Genomic DNA, 27,637 nt, shown 5'->3' on the forward strand with positions numbered 1-27,637 from the left:
GACGGTTTGGGAGGAAGACTACAGAGAAGATTCATTTTTATAAAAGAAAATTAAAGCAAAGGCTAGATGGACCTGATAGTTGTCAAATTCAACTCATGCGGTTATCTGAGGTAGCTGATTTTAGCGAGAAGGGAAGTTCAGAAAAGAGTTAATTTAGTGAGTTATGATCGCATATTATTTGCCTAAAATTACCCAGTAGTTCATTCTCTTACTGTATTTTCAAATGTTTGTCTTTTTTTTAATAACCTAAAATCCATCTCATTTCTCCTGCACACTTCCAGCTCCTCCTTGCCATCTCTCTCTTCTCCCCTTCTTCTAAAACATAATCCTTTACTCTTATTCTTTCTCACTTATCTCCCTCTTTCCCTGCGTTTCCCTTTTGTTACTCTCTTCTCTCATCTATTCTCTCCCTCTTTCTCCAATTCCTTCTTTCACCTCCTTCCTGTTCCCTGCTGTGTATGGATGATCAAAGCAGGCTCAACAGGGCATTCTGTCACCTAGGAAGCTGCCTACAGGCTGGCAAAGGTACACACACAAACACACACACACATAGTAGGAACTAATAATATCTTGTATATAACAGGCAGACAGTGTAAGATCAAGCACATTTCCTTGAGTTGGGGGAGTGGATTTATCTTCTGGAGAAGCTAGCTAGAATTCATTAGGCAGTAAGAGGTGCATTAAGGTAACTCGGTAATATAGGAAATATAGTAAAGGACATGGCTGTGAATATACTTAAGTTCCTCTTTTTTAAAGAAGTTTTAAACATGCAGAAGTTGTTAAGCTGATAGGTGCAGATCATGCACAAGAGCCTGCATGTTCTGTAGTTACCTGGTTTATTTTTGATTGTTTGGTCCGTCATTAAACTTAAATTTTCTCTATATGACTTATGTCACTTCGTATGATGCCGTTCACCATCTGGACAAACAGCTATAGATCTGTAAAGTTTATAATGTTTTTAAGTCATAATGCAAAATGTAAGTATCCCATCAGGAATGGGACAGATGTCTGGTGCTTTATGCATAAATTTTCGTCCATGGACAATGTGTTCAAAGAGGGAAGAATCAGATGTGAAACTCTTTCAGTACTTTTCTTTATTTACATCCCTCCATCTTGCTCTTCCATCAACACAATGTGTCAGACCACATTTCTCAAAAACAGTCAATCTGCAGAGGACTTTGTGCAGTCTTAAGTCATGGAAACAACACACGGACAGTGAACACCTCACACTTCACATTCACCTGTTTCCACTGAGCATGTGCAGTAATGCTGGGCAGTTTTCAAAGGAAATAATTCAGTCTTCTACATAACAGATTGGCACTTTTAACACACACAAACTAGTTTTAATCGGTTACGTAGAGATTTTTCCGACCACTGACCCACTGTCCTACAACAACTTAAAGTGTCTTACAGCTGCTGATGAAATCTGTTTCTGGAAAATGTGGTCTGACCCAGACTTAACACACAATACTGCTTAAGAACTCAAAGATGCTATGTGTCAGATTTCCAGATAACACACTATAATTCTTGAACTCTCCTCCAAAAACACATCGTTAATTTGTTCATTAGACTGCGTTGTTATTTTTTGCCCTTCAACCTGATATAACAGATGGCATTTTGTGAATAATTTTATGTAAAGCACCTGACAATGAGTGCGTCTGTTTTGCCTCCGATGAGAGAGGAACGCTTGTTCCTGAAAGGTTTACGTGGACAATTATGTTAGCTATAAACAATATGGGGCCACCAAAACCTTGGCCGTTTGTCACAATTATTGCTAGAATTATAAAGCGCTACCACGGTAGAGTTGGCACTGACACATCGAGGGTGAAACCTCACACATAGCATCTCAAATCTGGAAACACGTACAGGCCATGTAGCTTAACCAGAGGCTGGGGTTCCCAAAACATCCACTGCTAATTACACAAGGCTGTAGGTAATACTGTAGGATATACTGGCATCTCACTGAAAACAACACAGTTTTCTTCTTCACATGTAAAAAAAATTCATCAACATTTTTACGTTCTGGTCCATATTTAATCGACTGAAATTTCTATTGTGCTGGAATCACATAAGTACCCTGAATGTGAATGTTTTAGGAAACCCATTAAAGTCTCCAACAGGAACAACAGGAGCAAACAAAATCAACAGAAGATATATAAAATAAAAATGAGCGCATATATGATATGTGTACAGTATATATATTTATATATGACATGGGCTCAGCAAAGTATGTACAGTTATTTTTTCCTTTTCTTAATGCATAGTAACTTTTAAGATCATAAGGTGTAAATAAATAAGAACATTAATAAGCGATTCTGCTCTCCTGAGCTCAAAAATAAACCTTCATTCATGACTGGCACGGTGAAGTGGGAGATAAAAACAGGAAGCGTTCAGAGGCATCGCCGGGCTGCTTCACTCGCCTCCTGTGAAAACGCTTCATAGGTCCAGTCTGTCAAAAGCATCTCAGTTTCTGGGGTAATTTACCACTAGATTATCTCGCGGCTGTCACTGCAGGTGTACCCTTCATGAAATCAATGACTGTTACCTTTTTACACAGCCATGCGGAGATCAAAACATTTAAAGTCATTTCCTGTTTCTGTGTCAGGCCAGTGGAAAAAGATCAAAACTGCGTTTGTTCAATTAGGATACAGATAAATTTAGCACTGTGACACTTTTGACAAATCACACCAGTATCATTACAGTCGGTGTCTGTTCCTCCTTTTACCTCTCAGACAACAAACAGGATCTCCCAGAATGCTCTCTGCTTGCTGGGCAAAAGGCATTCAGAGGGAGGAGGGTGGCGAACAACAGACACCATGACAGCGATGTAGAAGAAGCATTCGAAGGGTATTTGTTCTGTATTTCAGAGGGAAACGAGCTCTTTCATATATTTATATTTGTACAACATTTAGATCATAAACATCTCAAGCACCATAGATAATAATATTAACAAATCTTAAGTGTTGCTATCCGTCCAAAAAAATGGAACCAGGCAGAGATCCGCGCCTCGTAATTTGGTCATCATCCTTTTCTTTCTTTAGCTCTCGTTCATTCCTTTATATATTTTGTTTAAATTAGTCCTTTATGTTTGTGTCCTTTTAATAAAGACAGTACTGGAAGTATTTATGTAGCCATAATTGTAGTCCCATGTTAGTGTTTCCAGCCTAAATTCACACATTTATCAATGAGCTTATTCAGTAGCCAACTTGTGTCCGTCTCATAATTTACTCTTAAATATCTGCTAACCCTATTTCCATTCTCTTCCTATCATTCACAATCTCTACATGGTCCCATTGCACTCAAATAAAAAAATGATACCTCGATATAAAACACACACATTGACGAATCATTCAGTTTCTTTAAGAATAGAGCAGAACAACACGGATACAAATAACAGACAGTCTGCGCGTCAGTCAGTCAAGGCGATCGACGGACGGACTTCACTCACTGGATCGCAGAGAAAAACATTTTCATTTCCACCCCGTGTGACTCAGACGCTTCATTGCTTTGTGAACATGAAAAAGCCATTACATCTGTATCAAGGGAAACATACTGTATGTATGTATGTATGTATGCCCCTGAGGGTCAAAACTCAGATGTGCTGTTTGTGGGTAAAGTCCAAAACAACGCCACGGGAAACTAGCTTTTTTTTTTCTTTGTTTAAACACACATAACTCTGTGTCCTTAAAAAAAATCATGTATGTTAATGTATGTCTAATTGGATTTTTGGTCCTTGCAACATTTTGCTGTTTTAAAGAGGACTTAGTGTCTCCATGTTCTCGAGGTCCTCTTTAATTTTTTTTAGTTTAAATTTAGTCTCATCTCTCATCAGTGTACCAAAGACCGTTCAAACATACAGTATTACTTTGTTTATGATATAGTGAAACACTGACAGCAGAACATCACATTCAGAAATGGCTATAAATTCAGATTTTCCTAGGACACTGATCTTTTGTGGTCTTTTTTCTATGCTAGCACCATACTTACTGCATGTACACAAATTCAGAGAGAAAGAGAATCGGTCTTGGTATTGTTGAAATGTTCACAAGGCACTTATCTAAATCGTTTTTTTCTTTGTCCTCCTGTCTTTCTCTTGGTCAGTCTTTTTTATTAACTGCACAACAATACCAGGCCATTCTGTCGTCAGCACTCTATTTACAGCCAAATGGCTCTCGACTGCGAAAACTCTAAAAAGTGCTCCTCTGAAATGATGGGAGATGAGGAGCTGTTCTTCTCCTCTCCCGCACCTCTTCTTTCTCCGTCTTTGTTGAAAAAAAAGGTGGGTTTTTTTTTTGTTTTGTTTTGTTCCTCTCTCCACTCCTTTCCTCTCAATACATTCCTAAATGTTTGGCTCGGTGTAAGAGGTGTCTCAGTGGGCTAATTATTCACTTCTCTGGGAAACCGTGTTCTCTTGGTGATGTTTGATGTTTCTTTTCAGACTCAGAACTGTCTGGCTGTGTCTCTGGGCAGCCATGTTTAACTGATTCAAAGTGGCCCATTCAGTAGATGCTGTTCAACTTCTGTTTCTGTCACCATGACCCAAATCTACTGACTCATCTATGTGTTGGCCTGTTAAATACCTCTATATATCTTTTATCCCTCCATCTACCCGTCCATCTGTCCTTCTGCCTATTTACATCTGGAGGAGACATACTGTAAGGATGACATGCAGGATCCAGTGGTCAGTCCATCCCCATCTCCCTCCTACCAACTATCCAGTCATCCAGTAAGATGTATTTGTTTAGGAGATGTTTTCTGAAGGTGTCTGATTTATCGTCAGGCAAAGGGTCCAAATGTCGACATCTAATTGAGTCCAGCTGTTCGTCTGCCTCTCCGTCCTCCGGCTCTCCGTCCCTCCATCTGTCTACCGATGTCTTGAGGACACATCAAAGCAGGTGATCATCATGAGATGGGCTTTGCAGAAGTTGACTCTGGTCTCCAGTTTGTCCGTCACTGTCTCCAGAGCTTCCAGATACTCCAGTGAGTCCACTTCGTAAGCCTGCTGTAGCTCAACTGGATATGGCAGAGATAGAGTGTGACACAGCTTGTTTAAACACTGCTATATGTACTTTGTTCAAGAGTATATATCTCAGCTAAATGGATAAGTCTGGTCATATAATATATATTTTTCTTATTGTCAACATATTCCATGAAAATACCAAAACCAGCGATTAATTTATCCTGTAACAAGTATTTTCCAAAGCCTGATATTATTCCTCTGTGTCAAAGAATTCCATTGCAACTATCAAACTTGCTGCTGTAAATACCTCACCAGAGCACCAATTGTGTGTTATTCTGCAGCTCCTGTTTGAGTCAACTTTGCTAGAAAATTACAGTGCCCCGCTGTAATTACCGTATATGAAACTTTATATTTATGAGCCTTTTTTAAAGATTTACATACTGGAAAAGTACCACTGGGCTTGTTGTCATAAGCTGCATACAGGATAGACAGTTGTTAGTTTGGGGGCTTTTCTTATTTGTCTATTTTGAGCCTCCTTGTCTCCTCTCTCCTGCACCCTACTGCCTGTGACCTGGAAATTGATTAAAGCGCACCATCCTGAAGTATGTCTCAATTGTCAAAATGCACCTCGAGGAGTGAGGAGAAAGGAGGCTTGCCAGAGGAGCTAAAAGTGAGGATGCAAAGGTGTATCCTGTTTGTGGGTATTTCCTACATCTCTGAGGCGCAATCGGTGTGACACGCAGCTCATGATGCAGCTGTGTCACATGTCATATTAAAGTGATATTGCCTTAAAATGACGGCTAAGAAGCACGGATGTCTCACTTTGTGACATGCCAGTTGCCCTGACTTCTTTCTCCTCAACTGTCCTCCTTGAATCTCAGGTGGGAGGGACTAATGTTTGCTTCTTGTGGTTGGTGCAATGCTGACGGCACCACGCACAGTCCCCCGTGAACATCTGGTCATTCATAGAGACTGCGGCCAAAGCAGTCTGGTCTATACACCTTCAGACTTGCTTCGCCCAACGTTTCATCAAAGCACTCCATTTTCAAAGTGCCAGAAACTTGAATTGGTGTATACACACATCTGCGCTCTGCAGCTAGCCAGTCATTCGGAATGTTCTGTGTACCCCCGTCTGCGTAGCTTTAAGATCTGGGAGGTGCACAGCGCGGCGCTCAGACCCTCAGTCACCCAGGTCACAACTGCGTAATACCACTATATGTGCTGCACCAACCGCAAGAAGCATCAAACACATTTAAGATGTGAGGGAGAGAGGAAAGGAATCGAAGACGTGTGAACTGTGAAATGAGAAAATCCAGAGGTGCTTTCATTCTATTTGCTGACAATAAGAAAAATATAAAATAACATAGCAATTGAAGAACCATTTTAAACAAACAGAAATAAACTGATTGGATAAAACTGCCATCATATATATGTAGAGTGCTTAAATTTCAAATCCAGGCAAGAAATAATAGAGACAAATATGCTTAACAATCAATGGCATGGATGATGTCTTACTTTACAAGAAATCATCATAAAAATCGTCCTCTGACCTGTTGAGGACCACTAGTGTAGAGTACATGATAAAACACACACACACACACACAGACTCGCTGATGCATCAGAGTCTTACTTACACTCAGTGGTCCATTTGTGCGGCTCCAGCATCAGGTACTGTTTGGTTTGCTCCAGCTCTTTCTTCAGACACTGGTACTTGGCTCTGACTTCACTGATTCTCTGCTGACGGTGCTCCAACAGACGGAGCTTGGCACTGACATACACCACCTCCTGACACACAGAGACAGGACAGACAGGCGGATGTGGATTTCATTCACCTTTCTTTATCTGGCGGAGTGTGTTGTGAAACACATGTAGCTCCCTTTCAGCAGCAGCCTGCTTGACATTCATCGACCCCGGATGTGACCGCAGCCGAGCTCTTTTGGACAGTGAGCAGCTTCACTGGAGCGGTCGGGGGTTAAGTGGCTTTCTTAAGGCATGCTGCAGGGAAAATCTATATTTCATGGTTTTCTCTCCCACCCTCTTTCCCAAAGCTCACAATGCTGCCTCTCCTGAATACAAAAAGGTTTAAGAGTAGAAACCCAAAAACCTGCACTGTGCATGTATTTGCAGCAGTTTCATGAGTTTCACAGTAGCACTCTGTATTCTGCTAAATCTGGGGAATATTTAATAACTTCTAACATGAAGCAACACAGAGGGAAATATAATGTAGATTTATTCAGAGGAATGGCTTAATTTTCATATAGAACATAATGCTAATGTTGATTCATTCATTTTGTGAAAATCCTTACTGTTGTATTTTTAAAACTTGTTTTTTCTGAAGTTCCTCATCATCACTTACAGTACTGTAACTTAGATCCCTTTGCTTCCTGTCTTCTCTCCTCGCCAGCCTCCTCCAGCAACACTGTCCAACAGAACACTTACTGCGTTTTAATTTGTTCCACAACTATTAGTCATCCAATCAATTTCTTTGACATGGAGTGCAATATGCCTCCTGCCCTCTGGGCCTCTTTCTCTGCTCTTTGGCTCTCCACCTTCTGTAATTCTCTCCTCACATCCATTCCTCATTCTCCCTGTCTCTACCAACACACAGTATATTCACCTCACACACTTTCTCTCTTTAACCCCTCCTTGCTTTTTTTGCAGCCTCCTTTGTTTCCAAATCCAGTCTTCCACACTGTTAATCTCTCTTTTCTCCTCCTTTCTTTGCCTTATATTACTGTTTTCCTTCACTTTAGCCCTGCTGTATGTGAAGAAGTTTCTCTTACTCATAGAGATTGGGGAATTTTTGTCTGATCTGTTCCTGCAATGTTTGCAATTCTCACAAAGTCACAGCCTCCTTTACCTGTACAGCTGCCGAAAACATTCTCTGGTTAAACTAGTCCCATCTGAATACTGACATCCACAACACTGTGGGGAAACTGTGGTGAATAATCGTATTTTAAGGCGACTTTAAGGCCAGAGATTTTAAATGTAGTCTAGTTGGAACTGGATATTGTTAAAGTACATCATTATCAATGATGCAGCCACCATGTAGCTGAGGTTTGTCTCTCCTTCCCTCCTCTCACCCATGCCTCACCCGCCTCCATTCTTTCTCTCACCTTGCTCCCTCCTTTGTCTCTCCTCTTCTGCAGTCGCTCGACATCATCAATCTCGTACACCTTGATCTCGAAGGTTTCTGTCGTTGCAGTTGCACCTCTGAGGTTTGAGGGAGTTGGAGGCCCCAGTGGACCATCTACCCAGCATGCACCCGGGCTGGAGGAAGAGGACGAAGATGAAGTGATGGCCTGTTTGGAGGAGCGGTGAGAAGGTGAGGAGGAGGACGACGACGAGTCCAAGGTCAGAGCCGGGATCAGACGACGACGCTGGAGGCCTGAAAGAACAAATAAGATGAAGGTAACATAAAGAAATAGTGTTTCACGCCAACAGAGATAATCACAGTGTTTCCAGAGACAGAAACACTTTTGATAATAAATAGTTACCTTCAACCTTCTTAGTCATATATTGAGTGATATAAATCATCCCCATCGTTGAGTGGTAATTCTAAAACTGCATTACTGTTTTCTTTATGTTTTCTTTCCTGAGTTAGATGAGAAGGTCGATACCACTCTGTCTGTTTGTTCAACATAAGGCTACCAGCAGCCAGGTAGCTTAGCTTAACAAAAAAAGAGTGCTAGTTGCCTGGCAACCTCATGGCAACAATAAGGGTCCAGGAAATCACTGCACATGGCCAAGAAAGTAGTAGTAACAAAGGTACTCTCTTATAGAAGATAATGCACTACCAGCTGCGCCAATGGTACAAAATGGTATACACTTCCAGTCACCTGAGTGGCCGTGGTTGTCTCACCCCCACATACCTCCACCTTGTTTGGTAGTGTGGCAAACTTCATGTGAGTGGATAAAATCAGATTCAGAACAATGCAAAAATTTTTACAGTACAAATTTAATGTCTGTTCCTTATTTTGCCACTTGTTTTACCTTTCTCCTGATTTGTCTGTCTGAAAAAATGCCATTTCAGTGTCAGAATGTCTGGAGGGGTTGGGGCTTGTGAAAAATGGCTCCAATATTTACTTCAGTGACTAGGGGCGAAGGAAATGGTCATAATGTGTACTCGCATTCATCTTAAGTGGGCTGTCTTGGTTTATCAACAGTCTCTGGTGGTAGTAAAAGAAGAAGAAGATATACTTTATCAATCTTGGAGGGGAAATTCAATTTTTTTCACTCTGTTGTCATATACACACAGTCACAAAATACACACACATATAGACACAATCAGAATCCATACATGCATTAAATGGAGGGGTGTCAGAGCGAGGGGGCTGCCCTGGACAGGTGCCCTGAGTAGTTGGGGTTGGGTGCTTTGCTCAGGGTCACCTCGACAGTGCCCAGGAGGCGAACTGGCACACCTCCAGCTGCCAGTTCAGATTCCATGTTTGGTCTGTACAGGGACTGGAAACAGTTACCCTCCATTTCCCAATCCAAGTCCGTATGGACTGTGCTGCTGCGTATAACTCCCCGCAAAACAACAAATTGACATTTTTAAATCTCAGTTTTCATTTGGATTGACAATGACAGTGTAACTTCTTGATTAGTGAGCTTTGGAGGTGCCAATAGGAAGATTTTGTTACCTTTGGACAAAGCCCGGCTAGCTGTTTCCAGTCTGTGTGTTAAGCTAAGCTAACAGCTGCTAGGTGTAGTCTTGTCTAGTTACATTTCTCAAAATGTCAAACTATACCCTTAATTTAAAATAATGGACACACGTTGGTGGGCCCACACGGCTTAGTGATCACATAGAATCATTCAGGAGGAAAAAGTGAACACAAGAAAAAACATGTTTTCAACTCTCAATGTGTTCACGCATCAATCCACAGCTATACAGTAGATACAGTACAACTTAAGTGTCACTGCACTCAACAGAGAACCCCCACTCTTTCACCTTTCTATTTGCGTTGCATCAGAATAAGCATCTTTCAGGGTAAAGCAGGAAGATAGGAAATGAATATAAAAGCAGAATATTGCCAGCTGAGGAAAGAGTTCATGGTTGGCAGAAGAAAGAGAATGATATGGATGACTCACTGGAGAGAGGCAGAAAGGAAAGGACAAATAAAAGTACTGAGTGACTGAAGACGCAGAAAGGGAATGAGGAACGGATAATGGAGTGTGACGCCAGATAAAAAAGTTTATTCTCCTTTCATAAAGCTCACAGATGAGAGCAGCAGGTCACTCTTTAATCTACCTACTACGCTTGCACAGAAATTGTCAGTCATGTAGGAATGAGAGTCATAAGACTAACCAGGAACTGAGAGATACGGTGCGCGAGAGGGACAAGAGAGAATGTGGTTATTTTAATAAGGCTGCAGGTAATCTCTCAAGACAGATTCTGCAATTTACATTGTAGAGTCTGTGGGCAGCCCTGTGTGAAAGACGACTACAGGGGGGGGGGGCTTTGAGTTTGAACGATGCTGCGCTTTAGCCAATCACAATGGAGGGGGCGGTGCCGAGATGTGCAGGTGTCCCCAGGAAATGTGTACCTACAGAAACAGCAAGCTCCGCATCCATGGCGACCGCTCCACCCAAAACGCCGTCTCGTNACTACAGACACCGCTAACGGGACTAACAGCTAACGGTTAGCCCAGCTAATCTACGATAACCATGTTAATAATTACAAAACGTGCACACAGAAATAGTAATGTTTGTTCAATCATTGTGTTTATATGCACACAGAAATAGTAATGTTTGTTCAATCATTGTGTTTATAGACTGTACAAACATCAGATTAGTGAAAAATGTGATATACATGTATACATATATATATATATATATATATATATAGTTAAACTCTGCTGGTTTTCTACACGAAGTATTTGTAAACAACACGGCGATTCCCTGGGGGCACCGCCGGAAGTGAAGGGGCTGAGCAATCCCTGAAGCACCTGCACTTTCGTTAGTCGAAAAACTACAGGCAGTGCCTCCAGAGGTAAAGGAAGAAAAAAAAATTCTTTTTTTTTTCCTTTTTTTTTTACCGATGGATTTCCAGATTGGGCTGCAGGTGACTTTTGGTCTCACAGTGGCACAGAAAGGTCAAGCAAAGACATTAGTATGTCATTACGTAGACGGAAGCGGAATATAAGAGGACAGGGAGAAAATGAGGGTCTGCAGGGGGAGAGAGAGTTGTATGAATGTAGGAGAAGAATCAATGAAATAAAGATGAGGAGAGGTAGACATGGAATAAAATTTGAAAAGAGTTAGTGAATCCAATCTAATGGAAATCGAGCACGAAGGGAGACTCAGCTGGAGATGTGATTAAAATTTCGCTCGCACCAACATCTTCACGCATTGCTTCAGACTGTGGCACACCTGTCCTTTTTCCTCTTACTTTTTATATTCTGTCTGCCTGAAACGGGACTGAATTATTGTATCCATCCTGAACATGTGCGACAAACACAGAGTAATCCTCTCTGTCTTCCTGTGACAGTTTGACAGCGACTGCTCTCCTTGAAGCGCAGAATCAGTTGTGGTTAAAATGGAAAGGAGAATAAATCCAGACTTTATGCTGCAGGACGCAAAGCTGCACCCTGCACACACGGACAGAAAGGGTTACTCCAATTTAAATTAATAATCAGAGACACACCAGGAAGAGCTGCCTCTGTCCAATCTGATTTTATGCACATATCCATCCTCGTGGCTAACCAGTAGAGTGTAATTTGGTGGGCACATTAGCAGCCTCTCTGTGTGCTGTTCTGGTGAATATATATTCATTATAGCCCACACCAGCAGATTCCCTTTACCATTTCACAGATGGGTGGTCAGGGTCACCTTTCCTACCTGCAACCTCCTTCTGCAGCCACAGCTTCCTTCACTTGTCCCTCACCTGTCCATTGCTTTTTCAGTGTGCTTTTTCTCCAGTGGATTCACCTCATAGCGGTCTTTCTCATCATTTTATCAGCTCTATTGTTATTTAATAGCTTTCTACTTTCTATTTTTAAAGCTTTAGCAGTCCCTGATCACATCTTGTGAAAGGTTTCACCTCTGCAGATGTCATAACACAAGAATTAGGTGATTTTCAGCGCTAAGTGTGCACGCTTAGCACGCACACAGATTCAGAACAGGATGCACTGCATTTGGTGTTGTGTTTACTGATTAAGATGTTAATTTTTACAAAACTAACCACCAGTACATTTCTCATTAGATTTTGGAGACTCTGTGCCCTTGTTGCCATAGCATGTTCGTAGGTTCCTGACTTTCAGTGTTATTTAGACCAGTGGTTTCCAACTGGTCAAGCCACGGGGTCCAGATTTCTCCTTAGTCATTAGTTCAAGGTCCACACAGTTGAATACATTCAGTGTCATACTTGCATTTGGCCATCTCGTCAATAGGGTTGAAGAAAAATTCAGGATTATCATACTGTGAACATTTGCTTATCGACGATGTTGAAAAAAAAAATGCAACTGGACGTGGAATCTCCCTTTTATTTTAGTCAATTTCTAAAGGGCGACGTTTTACACCTACTTCCATTAATAATTAAGTTTAAATTGTAGCAATAAAATGTTTGTCCAACCGACAATAACCCTTCTGGTTTCATTCCTTTAAGGGTCATTCTGATTCTGTAATACCATGAAACTGTCAAACTCGATAATTTATCGTACCGTGAAAATCTCATACTGTTGCAACCCTAGTTTTCAAAGTAGATTGCTATCTCTGTCAAGTAGCTGTCCGTTAGTCACTCACTCTACAGCAGGGAACTGCAGGCAGTTAAAAAAATTTGCTGTGCTTTAAAATAAAGTGTGTTTTGACACATTTGCAGGTCACTTGCAGTTCATTCAGAATGTACCCATGACCCACGTTTGGACTGTGACCCACGAGTTGGGAACCACTGATTTAGATCACACTAATAGCTCTGTCATATCTAAATTAAAGGGTGCTGTAGCCTCTGATTAGGGCTAATTACATCATTTAAAATCCCCACCCCCAACCCAATCTTGTCAGTGAAAGGTTATTAAAGCAGTCTGATAATTTTTTAAAAAGTGTTTCATGGTGACCTGTGTTGCTCCTGCTCTTCTTGCTGCTCTTGGAGCTCCGTCTGGAGGAGGTGGTGGCTGAGCTGTGCTCACTGAGGGAGTCCTGAGCTGAGGAGGTACTTCCTGTGTTCTCACTGCTGTCTCTCAGCATGCTCTCATAGCCACTGCTACCTCCACTGTGGTAAAACAAGGCTGTCTTCCCCATGGCTGGAGGGAGCTCACCACTCAGTACACTGCTGTTAGAGGCAGAATGAGATCGCAGTTATTAATATGAATTATAAATGTTTTAGGTGGCACCAAAAGGTTTTTGTTTTAAATATTTGTTAATGAATTTAAGATTATACCTGTTGTCACTAGCATGGCCGCTGCTGCAGCGGTGTGGTTTTCTGGGAGCTGTGATCTTGCTATAGGGAGAGGGTAGTGTTTGGACCACTGCTGCCCTCTCCTCTCCCAGGCTACCTCCACCACCACCACCACCACCACCACCACCACCACTTCCTGCTCCAGCTCCCACTCCACTGAAAACATAAAATTGGATAAAACAGTTTAACCCATAAACAGTTATGGGTGTTCTGCCTTTTTAAGCTAATACTTGGCAGTAAAGAGGGAATAATGTACAAAAAAGTCCCTTAACTTGAAACAAGTATTGCAGCTTACTCCTTAGAAGTGCTGTCATAAATATATATTTATCAATACCGAATATTTGAAATGGTTTCAAAACACATTTTCCGCAGTATCGACACACCAGTAGTGGCTGCACTTTATTGCTCTATCTTATTGTTAATGTTTAACACAGCTATTCTGTGGTTCTCTCCATCAGGAAACTGTTACGCCAGCTCTGTTATTGATGATATTCTTATATAACACATTAATTGTGTTGACTTCTTAGAAACTGTTACTTGTGCATCATATTTATCGTCATGTAAAAAACTCAAGTTATATGAAGTTCTCTGTGAATCTTGCACTTGGTTTAATTGTCTTTGTTTAAGATGTTCTAGTAAATGCTTTAAATGTGAAATGAAATAAAGTAAAACCGACTAACCTTGCCCCTCCGACTCCTCTCTCCTCTGCTGGTTCTGTGCCTCCTCCCTGGGCATGACTTCTGGAACGGGAGCCTGCACTTCCCTGGAGGAGCTCTGAGATTCGACCGTTGACAGCCCGGAGCGGCAGCTTGGCAGCCAGGCTTCCCCCTCGACTGCGACTCAAAGACTGGGTAGACCAGGATCCAGGGGCCGGTCCCTGCTGCTGCTGCTGCTGCTGCTGCTGCAGAGGGCCCTGGACTGAACTCTGGGGCTGAGGACACAGATAAATGGCTTAGGTTGGTGGATGAAGAAATGAGGATCATGACAACTTGAATGTGATGAATGTGTTTTTTGTGTAAAACTGAAAGTGCACAAAGAGGAAGGTCTGAAAGTCACTTCTAAAACTGGATGGTTCATGTAGTTTTGTCTAATCAGTACAGTCATGTCTTCCTACCTTTCCGTTGGGAGGAAGGCTGGAGCTGCGGCTTGAGGCTTGGCTCAAAGACTTGGTGGAGAAGCTCAGCGTCTTGGTGCTGGATGCAGACAGACTCCTGGATTTGGGACTGCTGGTCATCAGCAGCTTACTGACTGCTGAGATTTTTGACTGGCCACTGGTTTTGGCTGGTGACTGTGGAGCACTGCTTGGACCAGGACTGGTATTGAAACTGGGGTTGGCGGTGTTTCCAGTAGGAGATGACACAGATCCAGCTCGGGTGAGGCTGCGCCCCGTGCGAGGCATGGTACTGTCCCCCCTCATTCCTCCTCCTCCCCCTCTCAGGCTCCCTCCCCTCTCCAGAGAGAAGCAGTCATAGTGGTGGGATCCACTGTGAGAGCTGTGGACCCGACCCAGAGAGTTGGTTCTGTTTGCAAGTTGCTCCAACTTGGCGCTGAATAGTCTGCTGCTGTCTATGCTGGAGCCTCGCTGTCTGATGATCCCTGCATCATCTACTGAGCCGCCCAGTAATGAAACTCCGTGGCCGGGTTGGTGCAGAGGGCTGGCTGCCCTGTTCCGCTGGTCGAGGCTGGACTTCCGTACTGGTGGCAGAGGTGGGATTCCCCCTTTCTTGTGGGAGAAGAAGCCCTGTTTTCCAGTTGATCCCCGGCGATCAAGTGTAGCACGGGGACTGCAAGGAGTTGAAGTGGTGACGCCAAGATTGCGGTACTCCATTCCATTGTCCAAGCCGTCATGGCGGTTGAGACGGTGCCAGCCACGAGGAAGACTGGCAGTTCGATGGATATCGGGGCTGTAGATACTAGTCAGGTATTCTCCCTGGGCGACAACAGCGACCATCTCACAGCCATCCACCACTCTCTTAAAGGAATCTGGAGATGATGCAACCTCACCACCTGAACTACAGCTGCCATGATCCCCACCTGGGGATGGAAGAATGGCAAACAAGAAAGAACATATATTTTATTCACAAATCCTGTAGATCTTTAACTTTGTAGCAACATTTCACTGTTACTTGTTATCATACCCAGACTGGTCACTGACCAGCTGGTTGGCCATGAGTGTAAGTGTTTGGCTGGAACGCAGAGGTGAGTGATGAAGTTCCACCATTGGGCAGAGTGACTGATGATGTGAATGTTGGTGTTTCCCCACTTGCTGCTACCCCTTCAAAATTAGTAGGTGCTGACATACAGACAGTCCTGTATTACTGTATTTCCCATTTTCTGTCACCAGTGTAACATGATAGCACAGTGGAATTTGCATGCTAGCTAGCTAACTAGCCATGCTACATGAGTAAAATCTGACAACTTCATGATTCATCAACACCCTCTTGTCACAGCATAGGAAAACACATCACTATCATGAGATGAGTGACAACTTTGTCCAGCTCATTTTCCGTAACCACTGTAATGTTAGCATAACAGCATGGGCTGCCACGGTTGTGGGAGAAGTGGAAATAAGTCACTGATTGAAACTGAAGTGAATGTTTCGTGTTACAGTGTTGCAACGGATGCAGCCACAATGACAAAAATCTCCTTTTGGTAATCACCGCTGATAGGACATCCTACAAATTGTCATTATCTGTAGAATTTGGCTCCCGTAGTGACCGACGGCTGCAGTCATTCAGTCATGTACGGACGTACATCCCTGACCGGAGCTGAAGAGAGGAGGGTTGTGTTTAATCGAGCAAAAAGAAGCTGATCAGTAGGTACAGCTCCAGAGAAAGGAGGTTCCTTCTGCTGTGTAAGTGTGAAAGTGTGAAATTGAAACCTGTTTCAAATTAAAAGTCTTCTAGCATTTCATACATGGTCCAGCCATATACTAGGTTTTTACCTAGTTGTTTTTGTTGTTTTTTTTAAATGCCCTTCCTGTGTTGAGTATGTTTTAAAACTGGAAAATTAAGACCCTTATGCTCGTATCAACGTTCTGTCAGATGAAAATACCTCCCACCATCTACCTTCTATTCATTTTTGTAGCCGTAATTATGGAAGTGCAGTTGACTAACTTTTGAAACTGAAGACACTTTTTATAAGGCAGTGTTTGTGTGAGGTAAAACAATGGCAGATATGTTAGTGGCACAAACAGTTAAAATATCTCAGCATAGCGGTTATCGTATACTGTAGGTGGTCTGTGAATGTGTTGGCTGACTTTGGATTCCCAGCCTGAATTATAACCCCAGTCCAGCCCTGCTTACCATCCCTGCAGAAGCTCCGGAGGTCTCCGGTCCCAGCTCCAGCCTGGCTCTTTGAATGCTCTACGTCCCTCTTCTCTGGCTTTACTTCACACACAAGCTCCCTGGACCTCCCCTCCTCCATGCCGCGCTTCAGCCAGGGGTCTTCAAAGCTCATCTCACTGGAAATCGAAGCTAAAATTGGTGCATTATATTTGCTCGGGTCTTTTATTAAGCCGGTCTTGGTAGGTGAAGAGAGGATGGTTGGCTCCTGTATAACCATGGGTTTGACGGCCACACATGGGTGCACACTGATGGCGGTCTTGAAGGGAGAGAGGTTACCAGGTCCTGCTAGAATTTGGATGTTAGTTTTAGCCATGGAGGGAGGCAGTTTCCTCAGCCTGTCTTTGGTTGGAGTTGTCTTATCACTCCCGTTTTCTGACAGCACCACCTCTCCTTCCAGACTCCCTCTTCTTGGGCTGCCACAGCTTTCATAACCCCCCAGCCCCTCTGCTCCAAACGGAAGGCTCTGGTTGGGTTCAGGTTCAGCCAGGGCCTCCCCTTGCTGGCTCTGGGACTGACTGAAGCTGTGGAGGGACTGGTCAGCTTCACTGCCCATGCTCAGATCACTCATCCAAGAGGAGATTGGTGAATCACAGTTAGACATCACCGTGGCTAATGCTTCACCCTCTATCCGCAGCTTGGCCATGGCCACCTACAACAGGACACAATGCAGTTGGGTATAGCATCTTGAAATCCAAAAAACAGGATATACATAATGTAATATTTAGGCTCTGGTCAAGCTGTAGGAAAAGGCTGCCATGTTCATCAGACTTTATTCACATTCTGGCAGCTAAAGATTATCATGTCAAATGAAGTATGACTGAAGAAATTAAATAATACATTTGGCAAACTAACTGTATGCATCCTGATTCTGTAAAGCATTGAAAAAAATTTAAATCTACTTTTGATTACCAGACGATTGACTGAATGGTTTATAGAACCCCATAATGGACTCACTGTGTCCATCAGCCAATCAGTTGAGACGGACTGTGCTTTCCAATACCCATACTACCATACTATGGAGAGAGGCAGTCTGCCAAAAATACCAGGATGTTCTTCTACATCCTGTCTGATATTGCAGTATGTAAGCCAGCTATTCTGACCCACAATCCTCTGTGCAGCGGACGATATATCACATCAACTGAGCTGCAAACAGATGACAGCTTGACAAGGGTTTGACAGCTGATTGACAGCTGACAGAAGTATCAATGACGGATGACATTCAAGTAACTGATGACCACCATCTACAATCTGTGCTGTTAATCTTTAAAGTTAAACTGCATAGATCGCAAAGTTACAACAGCAGAGCTCTCCTCGTTGATCTATCTGTCTCTGGCGAACTCGGTAAGTGCCATTTGTTTTATCTCCAAGGTAACAGATATAATATCAAGAGGTTCAAAGTTCAGGACATAGTGTTATGAGAAAGTAGTATGTCCCGATTGTTTGCATACTGCATGCAACAGCACATACTTTTTAAGAGCAGCTGCAGTACCTTCTAGAAGTAAAAGGAAAAAGTAGGCGATTTGGAATGCACCCAGAATTTCGCATTAGAGTTCACTCGCAGCCATGTTGGCCTCACAACTCTATCCTATGGCCTCTGTTAAGGTGGGTAATGTTCTGTCTTCAGCTCCTAAGGCTTAATTCAGCTCATTAGCTTCAATTTAGGACACATTTCAACATGCTAAGTGATCTTAGTCGCTGTAAAGGCAAAGCAAGTCAGTCACACCAACCTCTGCCATGGCAACAACGTCCGTAACCCCTGAGGTTGTTGCAGGACCTGCAGGTATGTGATAATCCCCAACAGCTCCATCCTCAGCAGTACCGCTGATGATGCAGACGGATTGAGAGCCCGAGGCGAGGGCGGTGACGGAGCAACATTCGCTTTTGAAACTGATGATGCTTGTGGGACGACAGGTCAGGCCCTGAGTGTCCATGAGAGCTGTAACATCAAGGTCCTCCTCACATCCAGAAGCCACAGTGTACACCAGTTCATCCTCCCTGAGCGAGAGAGGTCCAACTGTACCTGAAGACACTGCCCGTCCTGAGGCTGCAAGTGGAGGAAAGTCTGAGAACAAGGCTACCACATTTGTTTCTTTCCAAGCTGTTCATATTTGTCATGCTAATTCCCTCTGAATCTTCCATATGACTCATATGATTTATTTTTGCATCTCATGCCCCCTCTCCTTGTAAAAAAAAAAATATATATTTTTTTTTTTTACTGGAACTCACCATCTCTGTGTGTGTCCAGGGGTATTGGTGGGACGTCGTCATCACAGAGTGTCTCAGCTGATCCCAAGCTGGCAGAAAGAGACTGAGTTGGCTCCCGAACTTGTGGGCTCATGCCCACTGGAGAAGTCCTGGACAGCAGGGACTCTGTGGAGGATCGGCCGCTGTCTGCAGCCAAACTGTCTGCAGAATTAGAAACACACATTTGGCGTTGAAATTCATTTTGTTTTCCAAGAGCAGAATACAAGGAAATAGGCTTCACACTATGATGCCAATTTGGAACCACTGGTTATTATACTGATAAACTGTGTTGTGCTCAGGTGACTCAGTGTGTGACCATATTTAATTTGCCTTAAGGCATTTATGTAGACTCTATTATCTCCTGGTGAAGGTGTTGACATGAACAGCAATAACATTACCTGCAGGAGGGAGATGCACGTATAGACAGTTTAGACATCAGTAAGACTAAAGCAGTACTAATACAGTATTCAGCATAAACATGTAGAAAGATGCATACTGTCTGAGGTGAGAGCATCTGTGGCCTGGCCGTCTTGAGCCAGAGTGTGTGAAGACAGAGGGGGCGTTGCCGGCATCACGCCCTTCTGTGTGTACACTTTACACCGCTGGGACGGGGAGGACGGAGGCCTGAGGAGCAACAAGGAGCAACCATTATGGAGCTGGTCTTTGGTGCTGTTGTCTTTTTCTTTGTTCTTACACATTAAGGTCCTTTGTTGCTACTTATGGTTTGAAACATCAGCAAGAACATCTTCCAAATCACTCAACATTATTGCCCATGCATACAGGATATGTTTACTCTACCTGTAGTCCGAGGTTTTGGTCAGGCTGGCGATGCCAAGGCGAGGTGATCCTAATGGTCGTGCCTTCCCATCAGTGTTACTGCCCACATTCAGACTCTCATGGCTGTTTAGAGAGACAGTAAAGGAGACATCTTGTCAATTAAAGTTTTCAAAAGCTTACAGCAACAACTAAATAGTACTCATAGTTAGACCTGTCCTAACCTGTCATGCAGTTGGGAGCTCTTGGTCCTGTGCAGGGGGTTAGAGGTGATGCTGCTGCTGCTTCCTGTTACGCTCCTGGCACTAGTCACTATTGGGGAACCAGAACTCTGAGCGAGGTTGTGGATCATCATCTGGGCCAGCTCTGCCTCTTCAACCACCTCTTTGATATCCTGCAGCTGCTGGTCATTGGTCCTCCTCCTTGAGGTTGCTACTGCCGAGGAGGAGATCTGCACTGCACCTCCTACAGCACATGCAGAATCTGTGGGATGTTGGGCAGAGAAACATTTTCGAAATACCCAACTGAAGGTTACAGAAATGGATGAAACTTGACTTGTCACATTTGTCCACGGGAGCCTTAAAGGTGTGTTTTTGGTCACGAATCATTTGGGTTCCAAAAGTAAACGTCACTGAGATACATCATTGATATAGAGTAAATATAATAATGAATTTACCTGTTTTGGTTTCTGTGGCAGAGCCAGGAGCAGAGGGAGCTGAGGTTGGGACTGCAGACGATGGACATGGCTCTTGTTTGGCACCTTGTTTGCTCACTGGTACCTCTTCAAAGGGAAACTTTGCCACCTAAACAAAGGGACAGGATGATGAATGAAATATAAGATAGTCTGACTTGACTGCTGACAAAGGAAATGCTCTCCACTTATGTCAACACTTATGTAGGAAAGAGAACTTCACAGGTGGTGGATGAGAGTAAACAAGATCACTTGGGCTGCTAACATAAAGACCTGCATCAGCATCAGCAAAGAACAAGGTACCTTACATAATATCTTAACAATAATAAAGTCATGCCTTTTCAAATGCAGTTTTTTGTAACATAATTGAAAGGGACAGAAAATTGCCATCACAAAAAAGCTGTGACAGCAAGCAAGGTTATGCAGATACAGAAAATATCAAGCAGATTCAAACAAAATACTTTTTTTTTCCATTTGAATAGAATGTTGAACTTGTCAAAGCTGTCAGACTTTCAATACACCATCTCTATTTAGAAAAAGCAGGACAGAAAACTTTCATCACCTCCTCGCTGCCATCAATGCAGTCCAGTCTCTCCTGCAGCTCAGCAAAGGTGTTGCACTTCAGGCACTCGGCTCCTTCCTCTGGCACAGGGGCCAACGGCTGCCCAAGCAGTGACTGAGAGGGCTGAGGCAGGGGTTGAGAGGGGCCACTGGGCTGGTCCTCTGGCTGAGACTGCACCTGTTGGAGCAGAAATCACAGAGACTTAAGTTCCTCCTTCCTTCCTGATCACAGCTGACTGTCTAAACTCTAAATGTAAATATATTCAAATTACCTTGTTCTGTGCTCCAGCTGCCTGACTCTGACTCTGATGCTGCTCTGGTGTTTTACCTCGAAGCAAAGCGGGAATAATTGGTACAAACTCTGGCGGTCCCTCATTGTCCGTCAGCTCTCTATCTGACACCGCAGCCCCGTTCGGGCCGACATAGATCACAGTGTCACATGACTGCTCGCTGCTCGAATACTCGTCAGGGTCGCTGGACAGTCGCAACAACGGAAGGTCGGAGTCGTTGTCCCCGCGGTGATGGAAAGGTCGCAGATGGGTCGGGCGACGCATGCGACCCTCCTCACAGGAGCTCTCTCCTCCAGAGGAGCTGGATGTGTATTGCTGAGGAGGGATAGAGGCAGGCAAGGAGGAGGCAGAGTAGGTGGTGAGAGAGAAAATATTCCCTTTTTAGATTTGCAGAGCGTGATTTTTTTTTTGCCTTTAATTGACAGTTCACATTGGAGAGAGGTGGGAAAGATGGAGAAGATGGAGGAAAGGATGACATCCACACGGATCCTGGATATGCACCTTAGACGAGTAACACATTTAAGGTAAGAACTTTAATTCAAGTATTCCTATTTCTATCACAGACTGGCACTTTAAGGTATCTAGGTTTATTCTTATGTTTAAAGCTCTGAAGCCCTCACCCCTTTTCCTTCTCCTGAACAATTTTGAAACAAATAAGCAAGAGAAGTGAAAGGTGAGAAAGGGTGTCAGCATCACATTTGATACATGTGATGGAAAGGTGATAAAATGCACATGAACTCCAGTGTTAAAATCAAGATTGACACTGATTAACAATAGTTACCTGTCCATATGTTCAAGCCATCTTACCAGTGTATGCACATGTCTTCATCTTGAACTTAATGTACCCAAAGTTTTAGTTTTATGAGATTAAGAGAAATTAAATCCCAGTTTTGATGAAGCATTAAGGTTCGATTAAAACTCACCACTGTGACTTTAGTTTTCTTCTTTTTCATGCGGAGGACGCGGGAAGCAATCTGGATGGTGGAAAGGGTTTCTGAGAAATCTCTGGGTGAGGCAGAGATGTGAGCAATCATGGTGGTCCGGCAGTTCATGTTGCCTAGCGACTCCCTTAGCAACATGGTCAGCTTGCTGTCCCTAGTAACACACATACACCGAGATGTGAGCGCTAAAGACACGTTGGAAATGCACACAGTCACTCAAACATGTGACAAAACTGGTCGATTTTCAAACAGACACCCACGCATGTCTGACATCTGACAAAGGATTATTAATAGCTCATCGTGGTCACAGTCTAATGTGACTAAAAAGTCTGTAAAAATGATGAAACGCAATGCTAAGATATGCATATATATATAAAGCTAAAAGACCCAAAACACAAAGTTAATGCTGCTAGAAAGGCTGCTATTCCAGGCTAAAGCTAACACAGTCTTAAAAGAAGCACTCTGGATATTATGTAGTCTAATATTGGGAGATGATCTATCTCCCAGAGAGATTATACTAGCAGATGGGAGAGTAAAAGTAGGCTGTGTGTTTAAGAAAAGACTTTCTCCTGGGTGGGCTACTGCAATCATTCATAGCCTTTTGTGTGTGTGTGTGTGTGTGTGTGTGTGTGTGTGTGTGTGTGTGTGTGTGTGTGTGTGTGTGTGTGTGTGTGGTTGTGTGTGTATGTGAGGCCTGCAGGCTGACAGTGAGTAAAGCTCCACTGTGGCCCAATACCTCACGCTGCTGTCCCCCTTTTCTAAAAACACAGCCTGCAGGCATGTCTCACACACATATGTGTACGTTCACATGCACACGCAGACACACAAGTTTACACTGTATACAGTCCTATCTTGACCTCCTCTCGCTCATCGATGCTCTGCTCCTCTCCTCTCTTTTCTTCTTTCTCTGTTCGCCGCCTCGGGCTTCAACAAACTCTCTCCTCTCCGCCTCGGTCTATCTCTACGTCTATATCTCTCTCTCCCTGAGATTAATGTAGGTAAATTCATGACTCATGAAGTATTCATTTGCATGTTAATTCAAGTGCTAGGGACGCTGGATTAGATCTTACCTCTGAGCCTGTGCTAGATTTATTACAGTGTAGAAGACTGCTGTATGTATGATGAAGCTCTCTTCGATTTAAAGTAGCCTGTAATGAAAGCAGCATCTAGATTTCTAGATCATCATTATTACAAGAAGCTGTTATTAAGGAGCCTCAACCTGAAGATGCCACATTGTGAACACATTGTTCACTAACAGACTTGTACTTATGTAAAACTGTGATGAATTAAGACAATCTAGACTTTCTTAGACTGCGTTAAAATGTCTGTGCTTATGCTGCTAATATTGAAATAAAAATTCACCACCTTTTCTGTGTATAGCTGAGTTTGCAGGTGCTAAACGAGTTGTTCCATGCATCCAGTGCCATCAATTGACATGACAGTGACCATAGTTGTATGCCTGAAGAACTACAGGCTGCATTTCACCTCCAAGTAGCCAGGGGGCGTGCTCTAAATGCTGCTCAGAAACTGAACTTACTTGTTTTCTTCGCTTGTGTTGCAAACTACTGTATCTACGTTTCCAGCGAAAATTGTATCTCAAAATGTGAATGCAGAAGATGTTATGGACAAGGATTCATTTTACAGTGCTTTGGCTGATTTGGATATTCAGCTGCATTTATTCAAGCGGCTATTCCACGGCTGAAATGTGGTGGAGAGAGGACGAGGCTGCAGCTGCCATGCAAGAGGACATGGCAGGGACCCTCTAGAACCTGAACTGCAGAGAGCAAACCAACTGGTGGGGCCTTTTCTCACATTGCCCTCTGATGCCAACACAAACTGAATCATTCTGTAGCAATTAATTCTAGCGTTTTTGTCAGATGCTGTCCCCAACGGCAAGAGAGCCTGCAATGCATCCTGGTACATGTAGGCACCACTCACACGGCTTCACGAGCAGAAGAACTCAGCGTTCCCGGTCAATATGACATGCACGGAGGAATTTATTGCTTCAATTAACTACATTTATCATCAACACTAGCACTTGTCTTCCATGTGGAAGGTCCAGGGCTCAAATCCTGCTGGGGCCGACGTCAGCAAAGGCATGTGGTCGCAAGAGGTTCCCACCGCCGAATCAAAACAGGATCAGATTTCTTAGGGAGGCTTCAGGATAAGAGAGTAACTCTGGAATCTGAGCCAAGTCCTCAACGAGGGCTCGTCTCAAGCCGTTGTAGACGGGAGGTTCCAGACGGGAGGTTCCAGACGTAAAAGCGGATTCATACTGTCTGAACATCCACATAAAGCTGTGAAACCTTCCCTTTAACATTCGCAGTGGTCGAACAGGATATTGGAGTAGAACAAATGACTGTGTCCCTGGAGTTTCTTGTATGACAGAGACACTCCAGACAGTACAGGAGAGGGGGTGTCAGTGGAAACATTTAGGGAGCTGTATAAGGGGGACTTTGCCAGGAGACAGACACAGCAAACCAGATGGAGGTGGTCTGATTTTTGGACAAGGAGCTGTAAAGAGTCCCTGATGAGAAAGGTTGATGTTTAGTGGATGTGAGAAGAGCCTCTAAATCTATATGAGCGTGTTGTGGCTGAAAAGTCTGTCTGGAGATTGGATTCATGTCTGGGAAAGAGCCAACGTGTTGATTTTGTGGTAACAGACCACTGGCTGCCCCTTTTTCTTGAACTGGGAAGCTGCAAACACATGACGGTATCTACTGATCATTGACATAGAATCACCAGTTACCTAGCAACAGTGCTGGAACAGGACCGGGATTATAAGAACATGATGGGACCCTATCCCAAAAGTAATGAAGCACTGAGAGACAGGCTCAGCCAGATAGTGTATGGACATAAATAACCTGTTTATGATCAGGTTTTTGGAGTCTCCCATTTATGTGTTTGAGAATGTTAACACCATAGCCTGTTTTCAGAAACCTGGATAAGCCCTTATTATATTCATAAGAAACCAGAATATGCTCACTGGAGTATCCCCAAAAGGATACTGTTGTCTACACTTTAACCTAGTTATTGAGTGTCGCTGACCACCTGCACACGCACAGCCAAGTGACATTAACAGAAAAAACAATGGCAGCAGTGAAGTGCCTCACTTGTAGAGCAACGGAGAAAAGGAGTTTTGTCTTTCTTTTATGAAAGAGCCTGAGTATCTTCACCCACTGCTCTCCTCTACTATGTGGCGGTAATGACAGTGACAGGCTGACACTGACCAAAGTGGAGACAGTGTTATGAGAGTAATGCAGCCGCTTTTAGCTCAGTATGTAGCGTGTGTGTGTGTGTGTGTGTGTGTGTGTGTGTGTGTGTGTGGGGCTGAGAGAAACAGAGAAAGAGAGGAACGATGGATGAGCTCAGAGCAGACAGGTGTTGGTGATTGCAGCAGAGAAGAAACAGTTACAGTAAGTTGTAAAGTGGCAGTAAATATACGGTGTGTGTTTAATATTTCCTGTCGCTTTTATCTCCCATTGGTTTCATTCTGTAAACATCCCAGGAGCACCATGTTTACAGGGAACATGAATAACCCAATTTCTCTGTGCTCATGTAAACATATCCAGAATAAGCCTCATAACCAGATTTTTCATGTCCATGTAAACAGATTCACATGATGGTGTTAATGTAGCAGAATTCTTGAATTCTTGCATATTTTTGGTTTTGTGATTGCTTCCAATATCGTCACATCACAGAAAAGACTGTATACGCATCAGTTAGTCAGTTGGTCATTTGGTTGGTCCATCACTTTGGTTCATCAACACCATCACCCGATATTTTAATCAATAGTTACTACCTTTTCTTGTATATCCTGCTGACTGCAATGACAAACTCCACCTGTCTCCACTGATATCCACGTTAGCTCGTGCTTCTTTCTCTACTTGCACAACACAGTGTGACATGTAACTGATTTTCCACGTCCACATACGACATGCAATGTACCCTGGCTGCGTTGGTTGTTGACGTTCTGGGACGTTCTGGTGCCCATAAAAACACCTGGTTAGGTTTAGGCAACAAAAGCGAGTGGTTAGGTTCCTGCCCACCCCCGTCGGACTTTCGGCGCCTTAACTTTATCCCGCTGTGTTTCCCCCTGATGCCGCCGGGTGTCATTAAAGTATAACAGCAACCAGCCGCGTATCATGCTGATGTTAAAGGATGCCTTTTTTCATTGGTTTCTGACGCCACAAGTCACTGCCCAAGTGCTGGGATTTCGAGAACTTCGGAGTGAGACCGGGCTCATTTACAAATTTCATGTCTGTTTACTCCCTGTCAACTCCACAGTAACGTTATCTTGGTCTACAACCTTAGAGACTAAAATATGCTTTTTCATCCTTAAGTTAGTTAGTTCACTTTTCATTTATATTGTTAAAAGTATTTACCGTTCATTTATAGAGTTTTTGATCATTTTAATAGTGAGGTTAGCCGGTCACCTAGGCTAGCTGGCTACTAAAATGAAGAAAAGCACTGCCAAATTCATGAAGAGAGCGTTCTGCTTTACTCAGCTTTACTCTTTGCTTTTGCAAGACAGTGTATGTCAGTCACTTTAATATCTTTGGCAACTCTTTGAAGCACTGAGTGTAAAAGAGAACCATAGCGACCTAATGTTAGCTAAGCTCTGAAAATAAGGCGAATGTTGGTGCTACACTGAGTGACCAACATTAGGGAGCACCGCTAATGGTTATTGAAGAGGTAATAATGAAAATGATCATGAAACACTATATAAAAAAAAACAAATGGTAAATACTGTTTACAGTAAATGCAAGCTACCTGTGAAGCGTGAAGTAACATTAGGACAAAAAGCACTGTGTTCACTAAGGAAACGTTACTGTAGAGCTGACAGGAAGTAAACAGACATGAAGTTCGTCAAATGGATATACATCACACTACATTGTGCAAGTACAGAGCAGCCATTTTAGTGTTGGTTATGTTGATCATGGTTCTAGAGACATGGCAGTAACACGGCATACGTTGCTAAGCCAGTCCAAATCCTCTCACGCTCCGCCAACAGTCTGAGTCACCAGTGCCAAACCAGACTCAGCAGCACAGCTTTGCTTGCAGCTCTAGCGTTAGGTAGCAGGTTGTTTTGCAATGTAAATGCAAAAGCTGGTGATTAAATTAACCCAGCAAGAGGCACAGAGCTACAAAGCCCTTAAGGAGAAGTGGAAGAGCAAGAGGGAAGGAGGGCAGAAAAGAGGACTCAAATGGAGGGAAAGGTAAAATGAGGACATTACAGTTTGATCCATCTACCTCACATAATGTATACTGCCCGGGCATACTAAACATTGCCACAGCAATGGGGATTTTTTCCCTGTTATGTGTATTTTTATTTTCTTTCATGTGGCTACAGTCGCTGCCTGTGTTATCTCCCCATCTCTCCTCTCGCTCCTTTGCTCTCATTGCCAGTCAGTTAACCAGCTAAATGAATATG

General features: G+C 43.3%; 1 protein-coding gene across 1 annotated transcript in view; it reads right to left on the bottom strand.

Moving 5' to 3' along the window:
- Nucleotides 1–1,071: 1,071 nt before the first annotated feature.
- Nucleotides 1,072–27,637, bottom strand: part of kif26ba (kinesin family member 26Ba) — a 123,565-nt gene continuing 96,999 nt past the window's right edge. The window contains exons 12-28 of the mRNA XM_050054496.1: nt 22,186–22,357; nt 21,245–21,577; nt 20,974–21,150; nt 20,397–20,523; nt 19,945–20,203; nt 19,745–19,846; nt 19,443–19,570; nt 18,929–19,108; nt 18,430–18,746; nt 16,661–17,351; nt 14,470–15,389; nt 14,036–14,286; nt 13,338–13,511; nt 13,015–13,229; nt 8,077–8,348; nt 6,595–6,745; nt 1,072–5,013 (exon numbers count right to left, since the gene is read on the bottom strand). Coding sequence (XP_049910453.1) covers nt 4,865–5,013; nt 6,595–6,745; nt 8,077–8,348; nt 13,015–13,229; nt 13,338–13,511; nt 14,036–14,286; nt 14,470–15,389; nt 16,661–17,351; nt 18,430–18,746; nt 18,929–19,108; nt 19,443–19,570; nt 19,745–19,846; nt 19,945–20,203; nt 20,397–20,523; nt 20,974–21,150; nt 21,245–21,577; nt 22,186–22,357 — 4,618 coding nt within the window. The 3' untranslated portion in view covers nt 1,072–4,864. The remainder of the gene's footprint in view (nt 5,014–6,594; nt 6,746–8,076; nt 8,349–13,014; nt 13,230–13,337; nt 13,512–14,035; nt 14,287–14,469; nt 15,390–16,660; nt 17,352–18,429; nt 18,747–18,928; nt 19,109–19,442; nt 19,571–19,744; nt 19,847–19,944; nt 20,204–20,396; nt 20,524–20,973; nt 21,151–21,244; nt 21,578–22,185; nt 22,358–27,637) is intronic.

Source organism: Epinephelus moara, chromosome 1 (assembly GCF_006386435.1).
Source record: "Epinephelus moara isolate mb chromosome 1, YSFRI_EMoa_1.0, whole genome shotgun sequence".
In the NCBI taxonomy this organism is placed as follows: Eukaryota; Metazoa; Chordata; class Actinopteri; order Perciformes; family Serranidae; genus Epinephelus; species Epinephelus moara.